The following is a 20215-nucleotide window of genomic DNA, read 5'->3' on the forward strand; positions in this document are numbered from 1 at the left end:
CTTTAAATGTTCCGAAATTCTTAGCAACTTCAATCAATTTTAGAAATATAATAAATTGAACTAAAATTTGGAAGATGATCATGGTTCTAGCTCATTTGAGCATTTTATCAAACACTAGATGTGCATTAAGGTTTCAAGGTCCTTTCATGGAGGATTCCATCATCCCACAACCCAACCTTTACCATTTTTAGCTCCACAATCTTTCTACACCCTTTGATAACACATGCATGTAAAATAACCAACCCTCTTGCCCAGAAATTATCTTGTTTATTATCCATTTCTACACAAAATTTGAAATTGAGGGTTAGGGTGTAGAATCTTACCTCTATGATTGTCACGCCCCGAACCTAGGAGCGAGACAAGCACCCGGTGCCTCACCTAACCTGGCTTACCAAATTGCGACTAAGGGACTCTGAACATATAATGTCATACTTTGGCCATGGGGCCACCTTGCAAGCCAATTTGCAAAGCAAAATATAAAACTGAATGGAAACTAGCGCTAACTAAACATGAATATAAAGCTAGGCCGACAAGGCCGTCATAGCTACTACAGCTGACAAACCATCAAATATACATACCAGGCCTACAAACCCAACATACTACACTAACCAACAGGATATGTCTACAAGCCTCTACTGATAGATGTACTATGATCGGAACAGGGCCCCGACCTACCCATAACATATATACAGATATACATAAGATGTACACAAAAACTCTAGACCTGGCAACTCCGAAAGACGTGGAGCTTACCGATCAGGCTGAAGTCTGGAAATACCTACTGAGGAGATCTACTCGTCTGTCTATCTGAACCTGCATGCATGAAATGCAGCATCCCCGAAAAAGGGACGTCAGTACGAAATAATGTACCGAGTATGTAAGGCAATAACATAACTGAAAATCGAAACTGAACTGATAATATAATAACTGGAAGTAACTGGGAGTCAAAGATGATCTGGAGATATACTTACCTGCTGATACTGACTCAACTCCTTCAATGTAGTAAGTAAAATAATTGTACGGCCTTATAAGGCTCGGTATATATAACTGTTGTGCCATAGTAGGCTCGCTCATAGGCGCTCGGCCATACTAGGCTATGTATCTCGACCATGCTGGGCTCGCTCATAGGCGCTCGGCCACAGTAGGCTCGGTATATAACTTTCCATCTGATCAGAGGTTGCCCAATAGGGGCCTGCCCATCGATTATAGCTCGATAGTAATGAAAATACTGTAATACTGTATATATAGGCTTGCTGCTCTCTTGACTGGAAGAAGACAATACTAAAATTGAATATAGAGTCTCGATAAGGAATAATATTGTAACTTATGAGACTAGAATAGTGTGAATAAATTCATGAAGCATGCGTTCTTCCTCTGTGTCGAAAATCCCACACACTTGGTTTACTACCAACTGGAGACGTATTTCACTTCGATGACCTTAGAGCCTAGTCCCCGGACTAGTTCTAGTCCTGCAACAATACTCGGCTTCATTATTAGTTAACGGAACAATTTTAATGCCTACCTCAAGGTTTCCCTCAAGGGTGTGATTAGAACTATCCCGAGACCGGACCCTCTTACATTGGAAGCCCCATCTGTAAACAAGGTCCAAACCCGATACCGTTTTGACACCAGCACTTCTTCCTTAGCATCCAAGGGCATTAACCCAGGACTAAAATCAGCCACAAAGTCGGCCAAAACTTGCGACTTGATTGCATTCCTTGGTTTGTACTCAATGTCGAATCGCTAATTTCGACTGCCCATTTAGCTAAATGGCCTGACAACTCAGGCTTGTGAAGGACGTTCCTTAAGGGAAAGGTTGTCACAACGACTATTGTGTGGCACTGAAATAAGGCATAAGCTTTCGAGAGGCAACTACGAGATCTAAGGCCAACTTTTCGAGGTACGGATAATGAGTCTCTGCTCCCGAAAATATTTTACTAACGTAGTAAATAGGAAATTGCGTACCTTCCTCCTCTCGGACCAATATGGCACTTTTCGCTACTTCCAAGACCGCTAGATATATTAACAACTGCTCGCCTTCCCCTGGTTTTGACAGTAACGGGGGGCTGGACAGGTACCTTTTTAGGTCTTTCAATGCCTGTTGACATTCCGGAGTCCATTCGAAATTGTTCTTCTTTTTCAAAAGTGAAAAGAAGTGATGGCACTTCTCCGAGGATCTTGAGATGAATCTTCTTAGAGACGCCAACCTTCCGGTCAACCTCTGTACTTCCTTCACACTTGTCAATTGGTCTGGAATGTCCTCGATAACTTTGATTTTGTCGGGATTTACCTTGATCCCTCTTTGCGAGACCAGGAACCCCAAGAACTTATCGGAACCAACCCCGAATGCGCATTTCTCCGGGTTGAGTTTCATGTTATGCTTCCTCAGAAGGTCGAGAGTCTCTTGGATGTGTTTCAAGTGATCTCATGCATTTAAAAACTTGACTAACATGTCGTCAATATATACTTCCATTGTTTTGCCTACCTGACCCTCAAACATTTTATTAACAAGCCTATGATAAGTGGCTCCGGCATTCTTAAGCCCCAAAGGCATAACATTATAGCAATATGTGCCAAAGTTTGTTATGAAAGAAGTTTTTTCATGATCCTTCAGATTCATCTTGATTTTATTGTACCCAGAGTAAGCATCAAGGAAACTCATTAGATCGTATCCGGCCGTCGCATTAATCATTTGATCAATGTTTAGCAGCGAAAACGAGTCTTTAGGACACGCCTTATTTAAATCTTTATAGTCTACGCACATCCTAAATTTGTAATTCTTTTTGGTACTACAACTACATTGGCTAACCATTCTGGATACTTTACCTCCCGGATTGAACTGATATTTAGTAGCTGGGTTACCTATTCTTTAACAAACATGTTCCTGACCTCCACTATGAGACGTTTCTTTTGCCTTACCGGTGGAAAGTTTGGATCTAGATTTAGATTATGGACCGCTACCTCTAATTGGGTACCTGTCATATCTAAGTAGGACCATGTAAAGCAGTCAACGTTAGCTTTAAGAAAATTTATAAATTCTAACCTGAGCTCAGGATTTAACCATGTTCCCAGATGAAACTTCCTTTCCAAAAACTCTTCGAACAAGGCCACTTGCTCAAGTTCTTCTGCGGTCGACTTGGTCGTATCCGTCTCCTTTGGTAGCTGAAAGTGTCTCAGAACCTGATAGGATTCTGATGACTCCTCGCTCTTATGATCTTCATTCAAAAAGGGAGAAGGAATTGGATCCTATAATTGCTATTTGTTGGACTCTTTCCCTTGCTACTAGAAACAGTCACCGCGTTCATTTCCCTCTTTGCCGGCTGGTTTCCTCTTATTTTCTTGATTCCCTCCGACATCAAAAATTTTAACAGTTGGTGATATGTTGAAGGTACAACTTTATCTCGTATATCCATGGCCTTCCGAGGATTATATTGTAACCCATATCGTCATCCACCACTTCGAATAGAGTAGTCTTCGTTACTCCTTCGACGTGTGTGGGAATAAAAATATCTCTTCGGGTTGTCGCGCTTGTCAAGTTGAAGCCACCTAAGAGTTTTATCGCCAGAACGATGTTCCCGATTAACTTTGCTTGCTCCAAAACTCTCCATTGTATTGTGTTGGATGCACTTCGTGGGTCAACCAAAATACGATTAATTTTGAAATCTAAAACATTGAAAGAGATTACCAAAGCATCATTGTATGGCAGAAGAAGTCTGTTAGCATCCTCATCCGTGAAGGTGATATCATCTTTTGCGACTTTCTGGAATCTATTATTGTGAGTCACCAATATCTTTGTTTTCTTCGCTGTTGAAAAGGTTACACCATTGACTTCGTATTCTCCGAAGATTATGTTGATAGTCATCTGAGGTGACCCTTCTGCTACCTTCGAAGGCTCTGCATTGTCCCAGCTTCGGCCGTAGTTGTTCTTGGCTCAGTCGCTTAAAAACTCACTGAGATGACCATTCTTCAACAATATCGCCACCTCTTCGCGAAGATGTCGGCAGTCCCCAGTTCTGTGGCCGTGAGTTCCATGGTATTCACACCATAAATTAGGATCCCTCTAGCTAGGATCTTAGTGGATTGTCTTCGAGAACCATGCTTCTTTGACATTTCTCATCGCCAATACCAACTCTACTAGGCTGATTTTGAAGTTGTAATCCGATAACCTGGGATATGCGGAGACTCGGGCCCGTGGCACCTCTTTCTCTCGCAACGACCCGTTGTTCCGGCCACGATCGACTCTTCTATCGGGAACGACCCTATATGATGTCTGAAACCCTTTGCTGCTACGCCCATCAGTCCTCTCGTACGGTAGAAAATAACCTCTAGAGGTCCGCCGGTCTGCATTGAAATCGCTCTTAAACTTGTCCTGGCTTTTGTCTCGACCCCGTCCCTTAGTCGATACCGAAGACCCAAGTTGATCGTCTTCTATCCTTATTATTGACTCATAACGGTATGGACATCTGCCCATGTGGTTACCTGAAACTAGAGAAGGCTCTCCTTCAGTTTCCGAGAGGCATCAGAACTCAGTGAATTTAGACCCTTTGTGAATGCCTCCGCTGCCCACTCATCTAGAACTACCGATTGCAACATCCTTTCTTTCTGGAATCAGATCATAAATTCTCGCATCAATTCGGATTCCCCTTGCGCAATTCTGAATATGTATGCCTTTCTAGCCTGAACCTTTCTTGTTCTGTTATGGGCCTTAATGAATGAGTATGCAAGCATTTCAAAAGAATCAATTAAATGCTCGGGTAAAATAGAGTACCGTGTCAGGTCCCCCTTTGTGAGGGTTTCACCAAACTTCTTCAACAAAACCGAATCGATCTCATGTTGAGCCAACTCGTTTCCTTTCATAGCTGTGGTATAGGTTGTGATGTGCTCCTGTGGATCCGAAGTCCCATCATACTTTGGTATGTCCAGCATTTTGAATCTTTTCAGAATTAACTCTGGTGCTGCACTTGGCTTAAACGGCAACTGTGTGTACTTTTTTGAATTCGGACCCTTTAACACTGGTGGTGCGCCCGAAATTTGATCCGTTCGAGCGAGAAACTTCTTTCGCATTCTGATCCATTCATTTGTTCATTTCTCTCATGAACCTCATGAGCTCGGTTTTGAAAGGATCGCTTCCATTGTTGTTCCCAGATCCGCTACCGATCCCTCCGGCTTCGTCAAAACCGACTTCGCCCCTTGGGGGTGTTGTTATCGATTCTCTCAGCCGTTTGATTTATGGGAACACTGGCAAGGATTGGTCCCCTTACGTTCACGTTGTTGGAAGCACCTGTCAATGCTTGTTTTAACTCTGTCATCACCTGATCCTGCCTTGAGAGATGATCTATGATTCTTTTCTGTTGTTACCTCAGGAGTTTGACCGTCTCTATGACATGTTCCTCCTCCGCATGATCAAGAGTTGGGTCTCACACATGCCGAGGATCTGACCTTAGAGAATCGGGGTTATTTCGTCACCTTCGTTACGGGTGTCACTTATTAAGTCATCATGCTGGGACGATTCTTCCTGTTCAATGCGTGCTTCAACGTTGTATGTGTTGTTGACATCGCTAGCTACCATATGTGATTTTTACTAAGGAAAGAACTGAAACTTGTTAGCAATAAATGTATGGATCAAAGCAATTACACAAATTTCTATTCCCCATGGTGGGCGCCAAACTGTTTACCCGTAAAATGGTAAAATTAAATTTGTAACGTGGTTTATAGACAAGCGAATTGATTTGACCCCAAAACGATAAAAAAAAAATAAGATTGAAGTTAAGATTTAGCGATTGAAATTAAAGAAGATAACAAGCCTGGTTCCGAACTCAGCCTTTCCGAGAACAAAAGTGAAAGTAGAGATAAAGCAACGATGAAGCTGTTAAAGTGAGAACTGAATAGTAAAGTTGAGAGCAAAATAGTAAAGTATGGCTTTTGCATAGAGAGTGTTTCGTGTCCTTACAATGGTGTTAACCCCACTAATTATAATTCTACCTAGGGAAACAAGATCCTAGGATCAAGCTCCTATATAAATGAGAATAAAAGTGTCATTGATGAATATGTAACAACAAGTCTTGAATGCAAATATTCTTTGTAACGTCTGCTTATTTAATGCTAGAAAATATTCCCTCATTAAATGTTGTCCGATGGTGAATCTGTGAACTTCTACCGCGGCTACATTCCCTTCCAAATCCATCCGATACCGGTCACACACGTCACATTCGATATTAATCGTTTCCCGACTTGTCATTTGTCTATCTTCGACTTCAAGTATCATCTTACCATTCGACCACTTGTTATCAACCAATTTTACCCCATACACATATAACATACTAAAATTAACCTTTGAATTTTCGGTCTCAAACATGTTATGCCATGTATATAAGAGATTGATATTAAAGATAAAATTAAAATGTTAAATTAAAAATTTACTAAATGTATAAGGTTATTATATTTTTTAAACAACTTAAAGAAAAAAAGTATGACACATTGATTAAAATGTGGAGGGCAATAATGAAGACAATTTTCTTTGTTTCACTCAAAAATAATCATAATGGGCCGTGTGTGGTTTCCTAGGCGCATTTTTAAAGAAAATCTTACGTAAATGTCACAAATGCGTACTATTTACCAACCTCTAGCCACTAATTATAAATTTATCAAAACTAGCCAAGCATATGTAAAAATTCAAAAATTCAAATAATAAATAAGGTTCTTTCTCTCCAAGAATTACACGCAAAGATCTCTTTTCATATTTTAAGCGCGATAAGCAACATCAGATGCACGACAGAAAGAAAATTTCATGGATGAGGTAGCAAACAAGATGATAAAATACAAAAAACATATATACAAAATTTCAAAAATCTAAACAAAAAAGGACATTTTTCAATGGGTATGGTTGAAATTCATTGAAAACATATAGATGAATCAACATAGAAATTTTGAGGAAGATTGGAGGTGATTTGAATTGATTTGGTGTCAAAATTTATAGTTAAAATTGAGTTCGAAAAATTCTTCTGCGAGACTGCTACACATGTATCAAACATATATCATGCATGTATCACACATACAGGTATATATGTGATACACATCTGATATAAATATGGTACATATGTGATACACAAATGATACACAGTGTGATACATATATTCTTTTTTCATGTTTCATCTTCTACTTCGAATTTTGAATTGAAACTACCTCAAAACTCCGTCAAATCATCACAAAACTAAGATTCAAATTTCTTAAGATGTACCCAATCTATTCTAATAACACCCACTCAAAAGAAAGCAAAGATTTGACCTTTTTCTTTTGCTACAAATAGCTAATTGACTAATATTGATAACATTTGACTATATTAATAATATTTAATGAATTGACCAATTTTTGTAATGAATTACTTATAAATGGACATAGCCACTAGTTTTCCATTTTTTTTTAGGAAACTTTACACGGTATACCCCCTCTAAAGAACCCTTAACACTATACCTTTTAATTATAAAATTACATGTAGTACACATTAATTGATTACTCCACATATTCAATTAGTCAAAGGGCAATAACTACCTAACAAATTTGTCGCCTAAATTAAAGGAAATTATATATATGAAGCAAATCCAAAATCTTACTACATCCATTTTAAACTTGGACATAAAATGAAAGAATAAAAAAATATTATCCATTAAATTTTTTTATTTTTAATTATGGGAACCTTTGTCCGTATTTTCTTGTATACAATAAAAAATTATACAATAAACTAGTCATTGTATACTATTAAAGTATGTTAATATTCCAAGTAAAATAATATATACACAATAAATAAAAATAAAAGTATGTTTGATTTGAATACTGTATTCCAAATTAGAATATTGCGTTATATTTAGTTGAATACTATATTTCAAATTAGAATATTGTGGTATATTTGGTTTGAATACTATATTCCAAATTAGAATATTGTGATATGTTTGATTTTGAATATTGTATTCTTTATTAGAATATTATGGTATGATGGTTTGAATACTATATTCTTCATTAATCTATTGTAATTTGTTACGTTTAATTTGGTTTGGATAATATATCCCACATTATTTGAATATTATGACATGTTTGATTTGAATATTACATTTTTCATTAGAATATTGTGGTGTATATATTAGTTTGAATACTAGTACATTCTAATATTTTTTTTAGTTTAGATACCGTACTACCTAACAAATTTGTCGCCTAAATTAAAGGAAATTATATATATGAAGCAAATCCAAAATCTTACTACATCCATTTTAAACTTGGACATAAAATGAAAGAATAAAAAAATATTATCCATTAAATTTTTTTATTTTTAATTATGGGAACCTTTGTCCGTATTTTCTTGTATACAATAAAAAATTATACAATAAACTAGTCATTGTATACTATTAAAGTATGTTAATATTCCAAGTAAAATAATATATACACAATAAATAAAAATAAAAGTATGTTTGATTTGAATACTGTATTCCAAATTAGAATATTGCGTTATATTTAGTTGAATACTATATTTCAAATTAGAATATTGTGGTATATTTGGTTTGAATACTATATTCCAAATTAGAATATTGTGATATGTTTGATTTTGAATATTGTATTCTTTATTAGAATATTATGGTATGATGGTTTGAATACTATATTCTTCATTAATCTATTGTAATTTGTTACGTTTAATTTGGTTTGGATAATATATCCCACATTATTTGAATATTATGACATGTTTGATTTGAATATTACATTTTTCATTAGAATATTGTGGTGTATATATTAGTTTGAATACTAGTACATTCTAATATTTTTTTTAGTTTAGATACCGTATCCCAAATTAAAATATTTATACGTTATTTTAACTTTTCTTTTGATTACATAGATAGAAGAGAAAAACAAAAAAGATGAAACACTTCATCTGACAAATAAATGATAAAGAGGTAATTCCTTGTACATAATAAATGCTCCATTTTAATATTCTTCTTCCTTCTGCATCCCCATGTCATAGAAAAGAATAGAAAGGGTTGTTTATTTAGAACAAGAGAAATTATTAGGGTTCGAATTTTTTTAATAAAAATGTATAATCCTAATTATGTGGGATGATGGAGTGTTTTAAGAAATTTATTAAGTTGGAGTGAAAGATAATCTAGTCCTTTAAAAGGTGGGATATGTGTAAAGGTATATAATAGTATTAAAGATTTAAGAAGTAAATATAATTTTATAAAGTAGGTATAGAATGTAAAATAAATATTTTGAAAGTATAGGGAGTTAATTGATGTTTTTAATAGGTAGAACACTAGATTATCCTTTTTAAATACCAGCCTATTAGAGTGACTCTGGTGGGATTTCTACCCCATTATCAGAAAAACCCACACTCATTAACAGAAGCCCATTGAAGTATCTGGAAAACGCAACTCCGGTTTTCTGGTTCCCGCCGAAGAGCAGAAAGAACGGTGAAAATGGTGGGAAGAAGTTTGTTACCGGGGATTATCTGCAAATCACGGCAGCTCAAACATCTCTTTTCCAATCCCTTCATCTTTCAACCTCTCTTATCCCAACAAAGAACCAGGTATATTAATTTTATCTCTCTTTCCAAATATACATACATAGACACAAATAATTTTGCAAAAATCCCATAGTTTAGTAGTCCTTTTACTGCAAAATGCAAGGTTTTTCTTGGAGGAGTCGCTGTTGGGTCACACATAAGAGCACCCAAATGTGATCTTGGATGCGTATATTTGGGTCGAGGTTTCTGTACGGTTGGCAAAGCTCTGGAATCAGCTGCTGCTGTTGAAGAGAGTTCTGGAGAAGGTAAAATCAAAAGGAAGAAATTGAAGGGCAAAAGAGAGGTCGTAAGGTGGTTAAAGTTCTTCAGGTGGAAGAAGAAGAAAGATTTCCAAAGAATGACTGCAGAAAACAAAATTCTTTACAAATTGAGCAAGGTAAATCTTCTTTACTTTGTGTAGTACAAGTAGGAAGCTTTCTAGAAAAATGTGTAAGATATCAAGACTCATCTACTTCTTGCTGGTTCTCTCCGGGGCTTTAGTTCCAATTTATGCGGCTGTGCTGAGTTTAAGAAAGAAAGTAAAAACTTTTGAAATTTGTCGTCTAAAATAAGCTAATAAATTTGTATAAATCATCTTAATGAAAAAATAAAAAGTTTAAAGTTAAGTTATTTCTGAATAAGAAAATATAATATTCTTTTGGGACAGGTTAAAAGGAAAAATATATCACATAAACTGAAACTGGGAGATTGCTACATATCACTAGTATAAAAAAGTGTTTGAAATATCAATCATAAAGTACTATGGTGGCTTCAAATGTTTGAAATTCTAACCTCATGTGCCCCTTTGACCCTTTTATGCCATCTCTTGATCCTTGTTTACTCTAGGGCAATCTGTGAAAAGAGACTTGTTATCTACCTAAATGTCTGTGCTTATATGTGCTATCCTAGTACTCTTTCCATTCCCAAATTGGTAGTCTCGAGTGTCATATTGTGATATTTTTAAAATTTGAAAGTTATGTATTTATGTAGTTGTATCTAAATTTGCACACTAACTATATTGAAAAATTATTTAATAATTTATTCATGAGATTTAAGAAAAATAGTTCAAGTGTACTAACAAATATGAAACTAATAGGCCCATGTGATCAAGGGTTCTAAAAGGTGCAACATTTCATCATACTAAAATTAAAAGTTTATTTCGTAAAATTTCATATACAATAAATTGTAAGATTTTTTGAAATGGAAACACTTGTTTGAATAGAGCACTATATGAATATATCAAGTACCTAATAAAAGAATATTATGCATGCAACATCATTCAAGACTTAAACTGGACATGAAATCCAAACTTTCAAGTCTTTAATATTAACTAGTTAAGTCCCTATTTGTTCCCAGAGTGCAAATCAAGTACATAACAAGACTTTGGCCTGGACACCCCAAAAATAGCCAAATCAGTTACCAAATTCAAGTTATAAAATAATAACACCATGACCAACCATCATTCAAAATTACATTTGTAAGTGTCATATAAATCGTGTACAAGTCCCAAATCTCAACAAAAATATAGATGCTGCAAATGTGATCTTCATGATAGCTTCTAAAAGTCTGTTTTGAATTGCCATCCTCAATTCTCTTCCAGTACATCACCTATGATAGCAACAAACTATTGCTAAGTATAAAACTTAGTGTACACCTAAGGGTGTGGCCTAGTGGTCAATGAAGTGAGTTGAGAACCATAAGGTCCCAGGTTCAAATCCTAGAGGAGACAAAAAATCACTAGGTGATTTCTTCCCATCTGTTCAAGCGTTGGTGGATAGAGTTACCGGTACCTGTTGTTGGCGGGAAGTAGAAAGTATCCCGTGAGATTAGTCGAGGTACGCGCAAGTTGGCCTAGACACCACAGTTATTAAAAAAAAGTATAAAACTTAGTGACACTTAAACTTCGGGTTTGGAGCCACTAAATTTTCCAATTCTCATTTAAAATATAAATAGCTCATAACAAACTTGAATATACAAACTAATTTGACCATACAAATTTAGCTAAACTTTCATGTTAACAAATAAGCTATGTATCAAAAAGAGTAACAAGAAGAAATTCATATAATGTGTTTAAATCATCATTACGTACTTAATAAGAGTACGATGTTTAAAGAGAATCAGATATTAAACCATGAAGTAGTTTTATATTCATAATTTCAATTGTCAAGAAAACTCTCAAAGCTAATTCAAGAAAAAATCTAGCAAATAGTCAAATTCGCCCAACGCATACGTCATGCAATCACATCAAGCATAATCGGATAACAAGAAACAATGAGGCCGCGAATCAAGTAGGGTCAATACCTAATAATCTAAAGAATCAAGTACCATGTTTAAAAAGATGAAATCCAAATCTAAAGTCAAAATGGAGAAAGATTCATATAGTATCAAGAGACATGCCAATATAAGCGACAACGTCACTATCACAAGAAGAACAAAGTCCCAAAAAGAATGCAACAATGCTCAAGCAATCCGTATATGTAGGCAGTTAGATTATCTAACAAAAGTACTTTACATGATACCAACACGATTTTAACGTATACTTAACTTAACTATACAATTGTACTCTCAATGGTAGCCAAATTATGGAAGTGTTTCAAACCATGCTTTCGTAATTAAACATAGCAAGTAGGGTACTAAAGTAGCAACAAACTGATACAACAACTCAAAGTAAAGACAAATTTTACCAAGGGTAAAACTATTCAAAATACTCCGACAAAATAAATTAAATGGAAAATTCTAGTTTATGTGCAAACCTTGCAGACTTAGGGTGTGTTTGGTATGAAGGGAAATGTTTTTCATGTAAAATGTTTTTCTAGAAAATGTTTTCCCGGAAAATGAGTCGTTTTATCACTTATTTCCCCTTGTTTGGTTGGTGAGTGAAAAACTTTTTCCGGAAAATATTTTATAGTGTTTGGTTAGAGAGTATAAAATATTTTTAGAAAAATAATTTTTTATGCTACTCTCCTCAACCCACCTTACCCAGAATCCCCATGTTTCCTGAACTCCTCCCCCCTCTCCTGGGCTCTATTTTCTTCAAAAATTTAATTATTCTTTTCAAAATTCACACAAACCCAAAGAAACTAATGTGCTACTTTACTTTTTCACACAAAAACAACATTAAAATTTGAGCTCGATAACTAAAAAGAAAATACTTTATTTTGTTGAAAAAGAAAGTATCTTTTCTACAACATGAACAGAAATTACTCATTTTGTTGAATACTAGAAAATATTTTTTTCTACATCATGAAAAGAAAATAATTAGTTTGTTGAAATGAGAAAATATTTTTTCTCCATCATGAAAAGAAAGTACTTGTTTTGTTAAAATGAAAGAAAATATTTGTTCTACATCAGGAAAAGAAAATATTTAGTTTGTTGAAATGAAAGAAAATACTTTTTCTACATCATGAAAAAAAAAGTACTCGTTTTGTTGAAATGAAAGAAAATATTTTTACTAGTATATTTGTTAAAATAAAAAAAGTACTCTATCTACAACATGAAAAGCACTCTTAATAATAGTTCTATTTAGGGTGGGTGGTGGGCGAGGTTGGGGTGAGTGGGGTGTGGTCGGGGGTAGGGGGTTGGATAGTTTGGGGGTGGGGTGGATGGGGGTGGGATTGTGGGAGGGTGGGAAATATGGTGGAGAATGTTGAAAAAGAGTTTTGGAAAATGTTTTCCCTTCTTTTGATAGGAAAAATATTTTAGAGTTGATGAGGAAAATGTTTTCCAAAACATTTAAGCCAACCAAACATAGGAAAATTGGAAAACATTTTTCGAAAATTATTTTCCTTCATCGGAAAATGTTTTCCTTCATACCAAACACACGCTTAGTGTTCCTAAAGCTCAACCAAACATCAAGGAAGTATAGATCCTCTAAGCCAAGAATCAAGTAATTTTGTCGACCTTTTTAAAGAATTCTCCTTAGCTTGTACAAGTATCTCTTGTACCTTAAATACATAATCGAATGCTCACTTAAGGTTTGAAATTTAAAGGTATTTAAGACAAGTCATGATGAGTATCAGAAGGGGGCCTAATTGGTCAGAACTCTTCCTATTTCTTAAAAGAAGAAAATCTGGGCAGCACCTACGCTCTGTATTGCGGCTCATATTTATGCAGGAAACAACAGAGATAGATTTTTTATCTTCATAAAAGTTGTAGGTTAATCTCTTAGCTTTCTATAGAATTTTGAATCACCTCAATCCGAGTTCTAGAAAGAAATTTTGCTCAAATACCAAATGTTATATAGTTCAAGAACGAGATTAAATTCTTAGTTTTTAAGATCTCAAATTCACTAACCAAAATATTAACTATTTCACTAACATATATTGAGCGAGAAGCATACCACAGATAAAAGAAGTCTCTCTCTAACTAAAACCTAATGCTTCAAATTAATCCTTTAACTCATGTTGATTTTTGAAAACAAATTTCAGTTTATCTTTCAAGAGGTAGAGAGTGGATTTTTTGCAATAAAGTTTTGTTTTTAATGAGAACAAGAGCAATATTTGTATGGTTGAGCTCTTTAACGAAGGATATGATAAAGGAAAAAGAAGAAGATGACTTTTGGTAAAGTAGGGCCTGCAACGTTAATGCCCTTTCAAAATACCTTATCACCCACTTGATGCTCAATTTCACGTCTCTTAAGATCAACATAGGATTTTTGCCTATCTGAAGCAAATTCAGTGTTATCAAAGGCGAAAAACGCTAAAAAGCTCTAAGGTCCGTTGGGTCTTTAATCGCGAAGCGCAAATAAAGCGTGAGCTTTAATGAAAAAAGGCGCAACTCGAGAAAAAGTAAAAGTATGTATATGTTGTCTTAGAACAATAATTATAAGCATGAATAACAAATATATGGACAAAGAAATTAAAAAAAAATTACGATAAAGTGAAATATCAATTTTTTAGTATCGCCTTTTCAGGATTACACTCATTGGTAAGGAAAAGTATGCCTTAGAACCTTGATGCGACACTGAAGCGCCCACAAATCGAGTGTAATTGTATATTTGAGTACGTTAAAATCTTATCGGTAGTAAGTGAAGTGCTTGTATAACTCAATAACTCTCCCACATTTACGGATTGGTTGAACAATATTACATTCTTGTTGGGACGTTGTCCTTGTAATAGTGACTTTGTCTTTGTCGCTTATATTTCCATGTCTCTAGAATCTATAGTGATCTCGCCCCATCTTGGCTTTGGATTTGCATTTCATCTTAGCTATGGACTTTCTTCATTTTAAGTAAGAATGAAAATCCATTTTTAACATGGTACTTGATTTTCTTGATTATTGGTTTTGGCCATACTTGATTGGGGTCTCGGTCCTTCGTGTTATTCGATTATGATTAATGTGGTTGCATGACGTATGTGTTGGGCGAATTTGACTATTTGATAAAAAACAAATTCTTGAATTAGCTTTGGGAGCTTTCTTGACACCTGAGATTATGAATGTTAGTATCTTGGACTGTTTTTTTTTTCCTGGACTAGGTTTGATATTTGATTCACTTTAAACATCATACTCTCATTAAGTACTTGATGACGATTTGATAAACTCATTTTATGAATTTCTTTCATGCACTCTTTTTTAGACCTAGTTTGCTGTTAACATGAAAGGTTAGCTAAATTTGTATATCTAAGTTTCATATGATCTATTTGTATTTTAGATGAGAATTAGAGAATTTAATGGCTTCAAACCCAAAGTTTATGTGCCACTAAACTTTATACTTAGTGATGATTCGTTGATATCGTACTTGATATACCATAAGAGAATCTAGGGTGGCCATAGAAGTCTTGAAGCTATCATGAAGAACATATTTGCATAAGCATCTATATTATTGTAGAGATTTGGGACTTGTAGTCTTGTACATGATCCATATGACATATTTACATTTGTAGTTTTGAATGATTGTTGGTCTCGATGCTATTATATTATAATTTGATTTGGTAAACGGTTTGTCTATTTTGAGGGGTATGCAATTGCAAGTCTTATTATGTATTAAGTTTACTTCTTGATTTTCACTTTAGAATGGGGACTTATCTTGTTAGTGTTTGAGACTTGAAAGTTTGAATTTCATGCCTAGTTTAAGTCTTGAATAATGTTGTATGCAAAATATTCTTCTACGAGGTAGTTGATATCTTCGTATATGGTGATTTATTCAAATAGGTGTTGCCATCTTAAATTAAATCTTACACTTTATTTTATAGGGGATTTTATGAAATAAACTTTTGATTTTATTATGGTGAAATGATGCTTTTTGAACCCTTGCTCACATGGGCCTATTTACGCTAGTAAATTGTAATAACAATTTGCTAAACTAGTTTCAAAGAATATTTTGTTAGTACACTTGAATTCTTTTTTCAAATCTCATGAAGAAACTCTTCAATAGTTTTTTTTTTAAATTTAGTTATTTAGTCTATTTTACAAAAATTATTTAAAGAAATACTTAACTTTCAATGTATTAGATTAGTTTTGTTAAATGACAATCTTCCACAGGGAGTTGCTACAAGTTTAGTCAGTTGTTTCCATGTCTGCTAGTTGAATTATATGAGGACTTTTAGTATAACATTTTTATTCTTGAGGTTGAATTATATGAGGACTTTTAGTATTAACATTTTTATAGCGGTGGTGCTGGGGCAATCTTGAGTGCACCTCAGCTATTTCATCGAGCACTTGATACCACCACCGAAGACTTTCAGTATTAATCTAGTTTATGTTTAATGAATGTTCGAGTTATGTCGTGCTCTAATCCACATAGGGAAGTCTTAGGCGGACTAGGACGATGACCCCGTTTATGGTCTTAGTCATGAAATTATACCACCTCGCATGTTATCTTTGAAACCTATATCACCCTACAATTATAATTAAATCCTCCCTATTGTTGAGATAAGTTGAGGGTATAACCTGACATTGCTCCAAAAGGTTGCTGGTTTACAGTATAAATTTATTATTTAATAGGGAAACTTCATTGTTACATCTAATTGAGCAGTCAAACGCACTGGAAAATGCTATAACATAAGCAGAAACTTGGGCAATAGGCAGTGTCTTGTGTGAACTATGAGCTACATGGTCAATTTGCCTATGTAAACTGTTTTCATCTTGTCCCTTGTCCCTACAATAATTTCGTAAGCCATTCTTATGTGATCCATGTCAAGCTTATTTAATAAGATCAATCAATTACTTTAAACCAGGGGAAGGGGAATGAAACAACACGTATAAAAATGTAAAAGTTCTTTGAATGGTGGACGCTGTGGTTTAGGCTGAGAATAATCACGCTTGACAAATTAATTTCTATTAAAATCAATGTTTGGAAAAAAGAAGAAGAAAAGAATGGCGCCTACGAGTGTGGCCTAGTGATAAATGAAGTGGGAGAACTACGCTGTCTCAGGTTCAAATCTCAGCAGAGGCAATGGCACTAGGTGATTTCTTTTTTTGAGTAAGGTAACACTAGGTGAATAAAAAGTGTGTTTTCTTCCGATCTATCCAAGCCTTGGTAGGTAGAGCTACCCATGTTGGTGGGAGGTGCAGGTGCCCAGTGGAATTAGTCGGGTGCGTGCAAGCGGTCCAAATACCACCGCCATAAAAAAATGTCTCTGATATCAAGAGGAGTTTCGTGGCCAATTAAGGTCCGCTTTTATTGATAATTATTGGATGGGATAGGTCTCATCGACACCAGGCAAGATGCCATTATTACATTGATTGGAAAATGTATGGCATGGTTTCGGTCCAACTAAAAATATCAGCTTTTGCAAGGGTATAACTGTATTTGTTATGACTCCGAGTTTCTTCTCTTTCGCGGATATGGTAAAGATTTAACCACTATATGACTCATTACATGTTGGTTTTTCGTGATACAATATAACTGTCATGATGATGTGGAGGTGATGGACCTTGCTCTTTGTTATATATGTACCCTTAATTACAATTGAAGTCCTTACCAGGTTGCCAATTCTAATCTTCTTAGGCACGGAAGAAAGAGGAAAGGCTTCTTGAAGCTCTTAAGAAAGTTGAGCCCAAGGAAAAGTCAGAAGCTACCCATGACCCGGAAATACTGACTCCAGAAGAACACTTTTACTTTCTGAAAATGGGAGAGAAGTGCAAGAATTATGTGCCAGTTGGAAGACGTGGGATATACCAAGGTGTGATCCTTAACATGCACCTGCACTGGAAGAAGCACCAAACTCTAAAAGTGGTGGTCAAAACATTCTCTCGGGAGGAGGTTAAGGAAATTGCTGCAGAGCTTGCAAGATTAAGTGGTGGAATTGTTCTTGATATGCAGGATGACAACACCATTATAATGTACAGGGGGAAGAATTACTCCCAACCTCCAACAGAAATAATGTCTCCAAGAAGTACTCTTTCTAGGAAAAAGGTTCTACATAGGCATCTATTATTTTTTTATTATGCAATTTTGCAGTGTTTGCCTCTGCTGGATTTTCTGAACATTAACTGTTTATGTATCGGCCTCTAACCCCTCCTTTCTGTTTTTCTTGTTATTACTCCTTGTCTACAGGCCTTGGATAAATCTAAATATCGAGATGGCCTGAGAGCTGTCAGGAGATACATTCCGCGGCTTGAGCAGGATCTTGAGCTGCTTCGACTGCAGGCTGAAAATAAAAGTGGTACTCCTGAAGAAAAACACTTGCTTGGCTCTGAGAATTCTAACCCTGAACACCGTTCAGTCCTTCAAACTGAGGCATCAAACAAGCTCAAACAGTTGATGAATGAAAATGATGAAAAAGGCGAAGAAGGTGAGTCCACAACATATTCAGATATCATTTCAGATTCGGAAGATCTTTCAGATATTTTTGAAACGGACTCTGACGAAGAGGATGAGGACAAAACTGAGGAAACTCTTTATTTGGATGAGTTTGAAAAATTTCATGTACACAGCAACGGAGAAGAACAGGATTTTGAGGAGCATTTGCGTCAGATATCTTCCAACTCGAGGAAAGAGAAATCTCTGTGTAAAGATGCGGACACACCATATCTTGATGAAGTTGATAGGATGATTCTGCAAGCCACATCACTTTTGAAGAAAAAGAAGAGATGAATGCCTGTATATGCGTAAGCAATCACCTTTACTTGGTATTCTCAGGCTACAAATTAACTATTGAGCAGAGCCTCTAACCAAGGAATCCCTCTTCCCCAATGGGTTTTGTACTGTAACAGGGTTCATTGACCAGTATTAAGTTAACAGTTCTTCTGACGGGTGAGACGAAGCAACTTTAGTAAGGTTCATCTCCGCGGTTTGTTTGCATCCGTCCAAGTTCTTTTTAAAATACTGAAGTAGAAAGATGGTGTACAATCTGATTACATATTGGTCTTAAACAAGAATACAGAGATTGGCTGTGGAGAGGAGCAGGCTGTGAAGTTCTTGTGGTGAATAAGGATTACAAAGATTGGCACTTATTTGACTTGACACAGAAGCCAGGGTGGAGCTGAAAGGCCTTGAATAACAGAGCGCCTGCTAGTTGTATAATCAGTTAATTGGTTGGTGTAATTTCATTGTGGTTAGATTTTTGTCTTGTTTAGGAGGGGATTTGTATGGGAATAAGACTACTACTTATTTTCAAAGGTTGATTACCTCCTCTCCAAGCTTGAGTAGAGATTCACATGTTTCAGCTGGAAATGCTTTTCAATGGTATTGCGAGAAGCAGTACCAAGCCTGTTTCTGTCTTTACTGCCAACACCAAAAATAGTTAGATGTTGTTCAAAGCCTTGTATCTCGTCATTTACAGTATACTGTACATTTTTCAGTCTCAATTGACTGAAAGTGAGGTCACTGTAAAAACAGGGTTCATGACTTTGGTTTCTATTAATGTATATCCAATCATGGTCTGCATTCCATGTCTTTGGTGAAAAATAGAGAAATGACATAATGATTGTCAATGCACCTCGCACGTGTGTTCTCAAAACTTCTATAATAAATAATAATCTTTCTCCTCTTTCCTCTCTCAATATATGCACGTTCAAAAGAAAGCAAAGCAATGGTCTCCAACGAAAACCAAAAAAAAAGATTTTTTCAAGCGATTGTGTGATAACTTTTTCTCTTCTCAATCATTCAAGATATTATGTGAATTAATATATTACTGAATCTAATGAGTTAAACTTAAATTAAAGTAAAAAGAAAAAGTTTTCTAGTTTGATAAGGTAACTTTTCGCTTTAAAATCTAAAATGGATTCGATACAATTCAACAGAATCTAAGAAATGATCAAAATAGAAATGATTTTAGAATTTGATTCTATAAAAATTAAAGTTTCATTTTTGAATGAAGTTAGACGATTTTCCAATTTTTTCATGTTTGGTTGACTTAAATATTTTTAAAAATATTTTCCAAAACTCTTTTCTAACCTTCCCCCATCCCCACCAACTCACCCCCATTCCCCACCCCCACCAACCCCCACCAACTCACCCCCACCTAAATAGAAATATTATTTATAGTAATTTCTTTTCATGTTATAGGTAGAGTATTTTTTATTTATTTCAACAAATGAGTATTTTTTTTTTCACGATATTTTTTTTAACAAAAAAAGTACTTTCTTTTCATGATGTAGAAAATATATTTTTTTTCATTTCAACAAAATGATGTAGCAAAAAGTATTCTTTTATTTCAACAAAATAAGTAATTTTTTTTCATGATGTAGAAAAAATATTTTTTTTTATTTTAACAAAATGAATACTTTATT

The 20215-nt window shown here is 35.1% G+C and overlaps 1 protein-coding gene across 3 annotated transcripts; it reads left to right on the forward strand.

Annotated features, from left to right (window-relative positions):
- The first annotated feature begins 9326 nt into the window (after positions 1 to 9326).
- Positions 9327 to 19370, forward strand: LOC104112362 (uncharacterized CRM domain-containing protein At3g25440, chloroplastic-like). 3 transcript variants are annotated; one of them, XM_018776402.3, is made up of 5 exons: positions 9327 to 9565; positions 9644 to 9938; positions 17490 to 17897; positions 18039 to 18592; positions 18698 to 19370. In XM_018776402.3, exons 1-4 carry the CDS (start codon positions 9456 to 9458, stop codon positions 18576 to 18578), a joined length of 1353 nt encoding a protein of 450 aa, XP_018631918.1. In that variant the 5' UTR covers positions 9327 to 9455; the 3' UTR covers positions 18579 to 18592; positions 18698 to 19370. The 3 variants fall into 3 exon arrangements, with proteins under 3 accessions (XP_018631918.1, XP_018631919.1, XP_018631917.1); XM_018776403.3 differs by having other exon boundaries at positions 18726 to 19370; XM_018776401.3 differs by having other exon boundaries at positions 18039 to 19370.
- Positions 19371 to 20215: the final 845 nt, after the last annotated feature.

The sequence above is a fragment of the Nicotiana tomentosiformis genome, chromosome 1, assembly GCF_000390325.3.
Source record: "Nicotiana tomentosiformis chromosome 1, ASM39032v3, whole genome shotgun sequence".
In the NCBI taxonomy this organism is placed as follows: Eukaryota; Viridiplantae; Streptophyta; class Magnoliopsida; order Solanales; family Solanaceae; genus Nicotiana; species Nicotiana tomentosiformis.

Bases quoted from the DNA above. Each gene is read 5' to 3' on its own strand.
- LOC104112362 (XM_018776401.3), top strand. From the start codon at position 9,456: ATGGTGGGAAGAAGTTTGTTACCGGGGATTATCTGCAAATCACGGCAG. The intron at 9,566-9,643 runs GTATATTAATTT...ATAGTTTAGTAG, and splicing joins TTATCCCAACAAAGAACCAG to TCCTTTTACTGCAAAATGCA. The intron at 17,898-18,038 runs GTTCTACATAGG...CCTTGTCTACAG, and splicing joins GTACTCTTTCTAGGAAAAAG to GCCTTGGATAAATCTAAATA.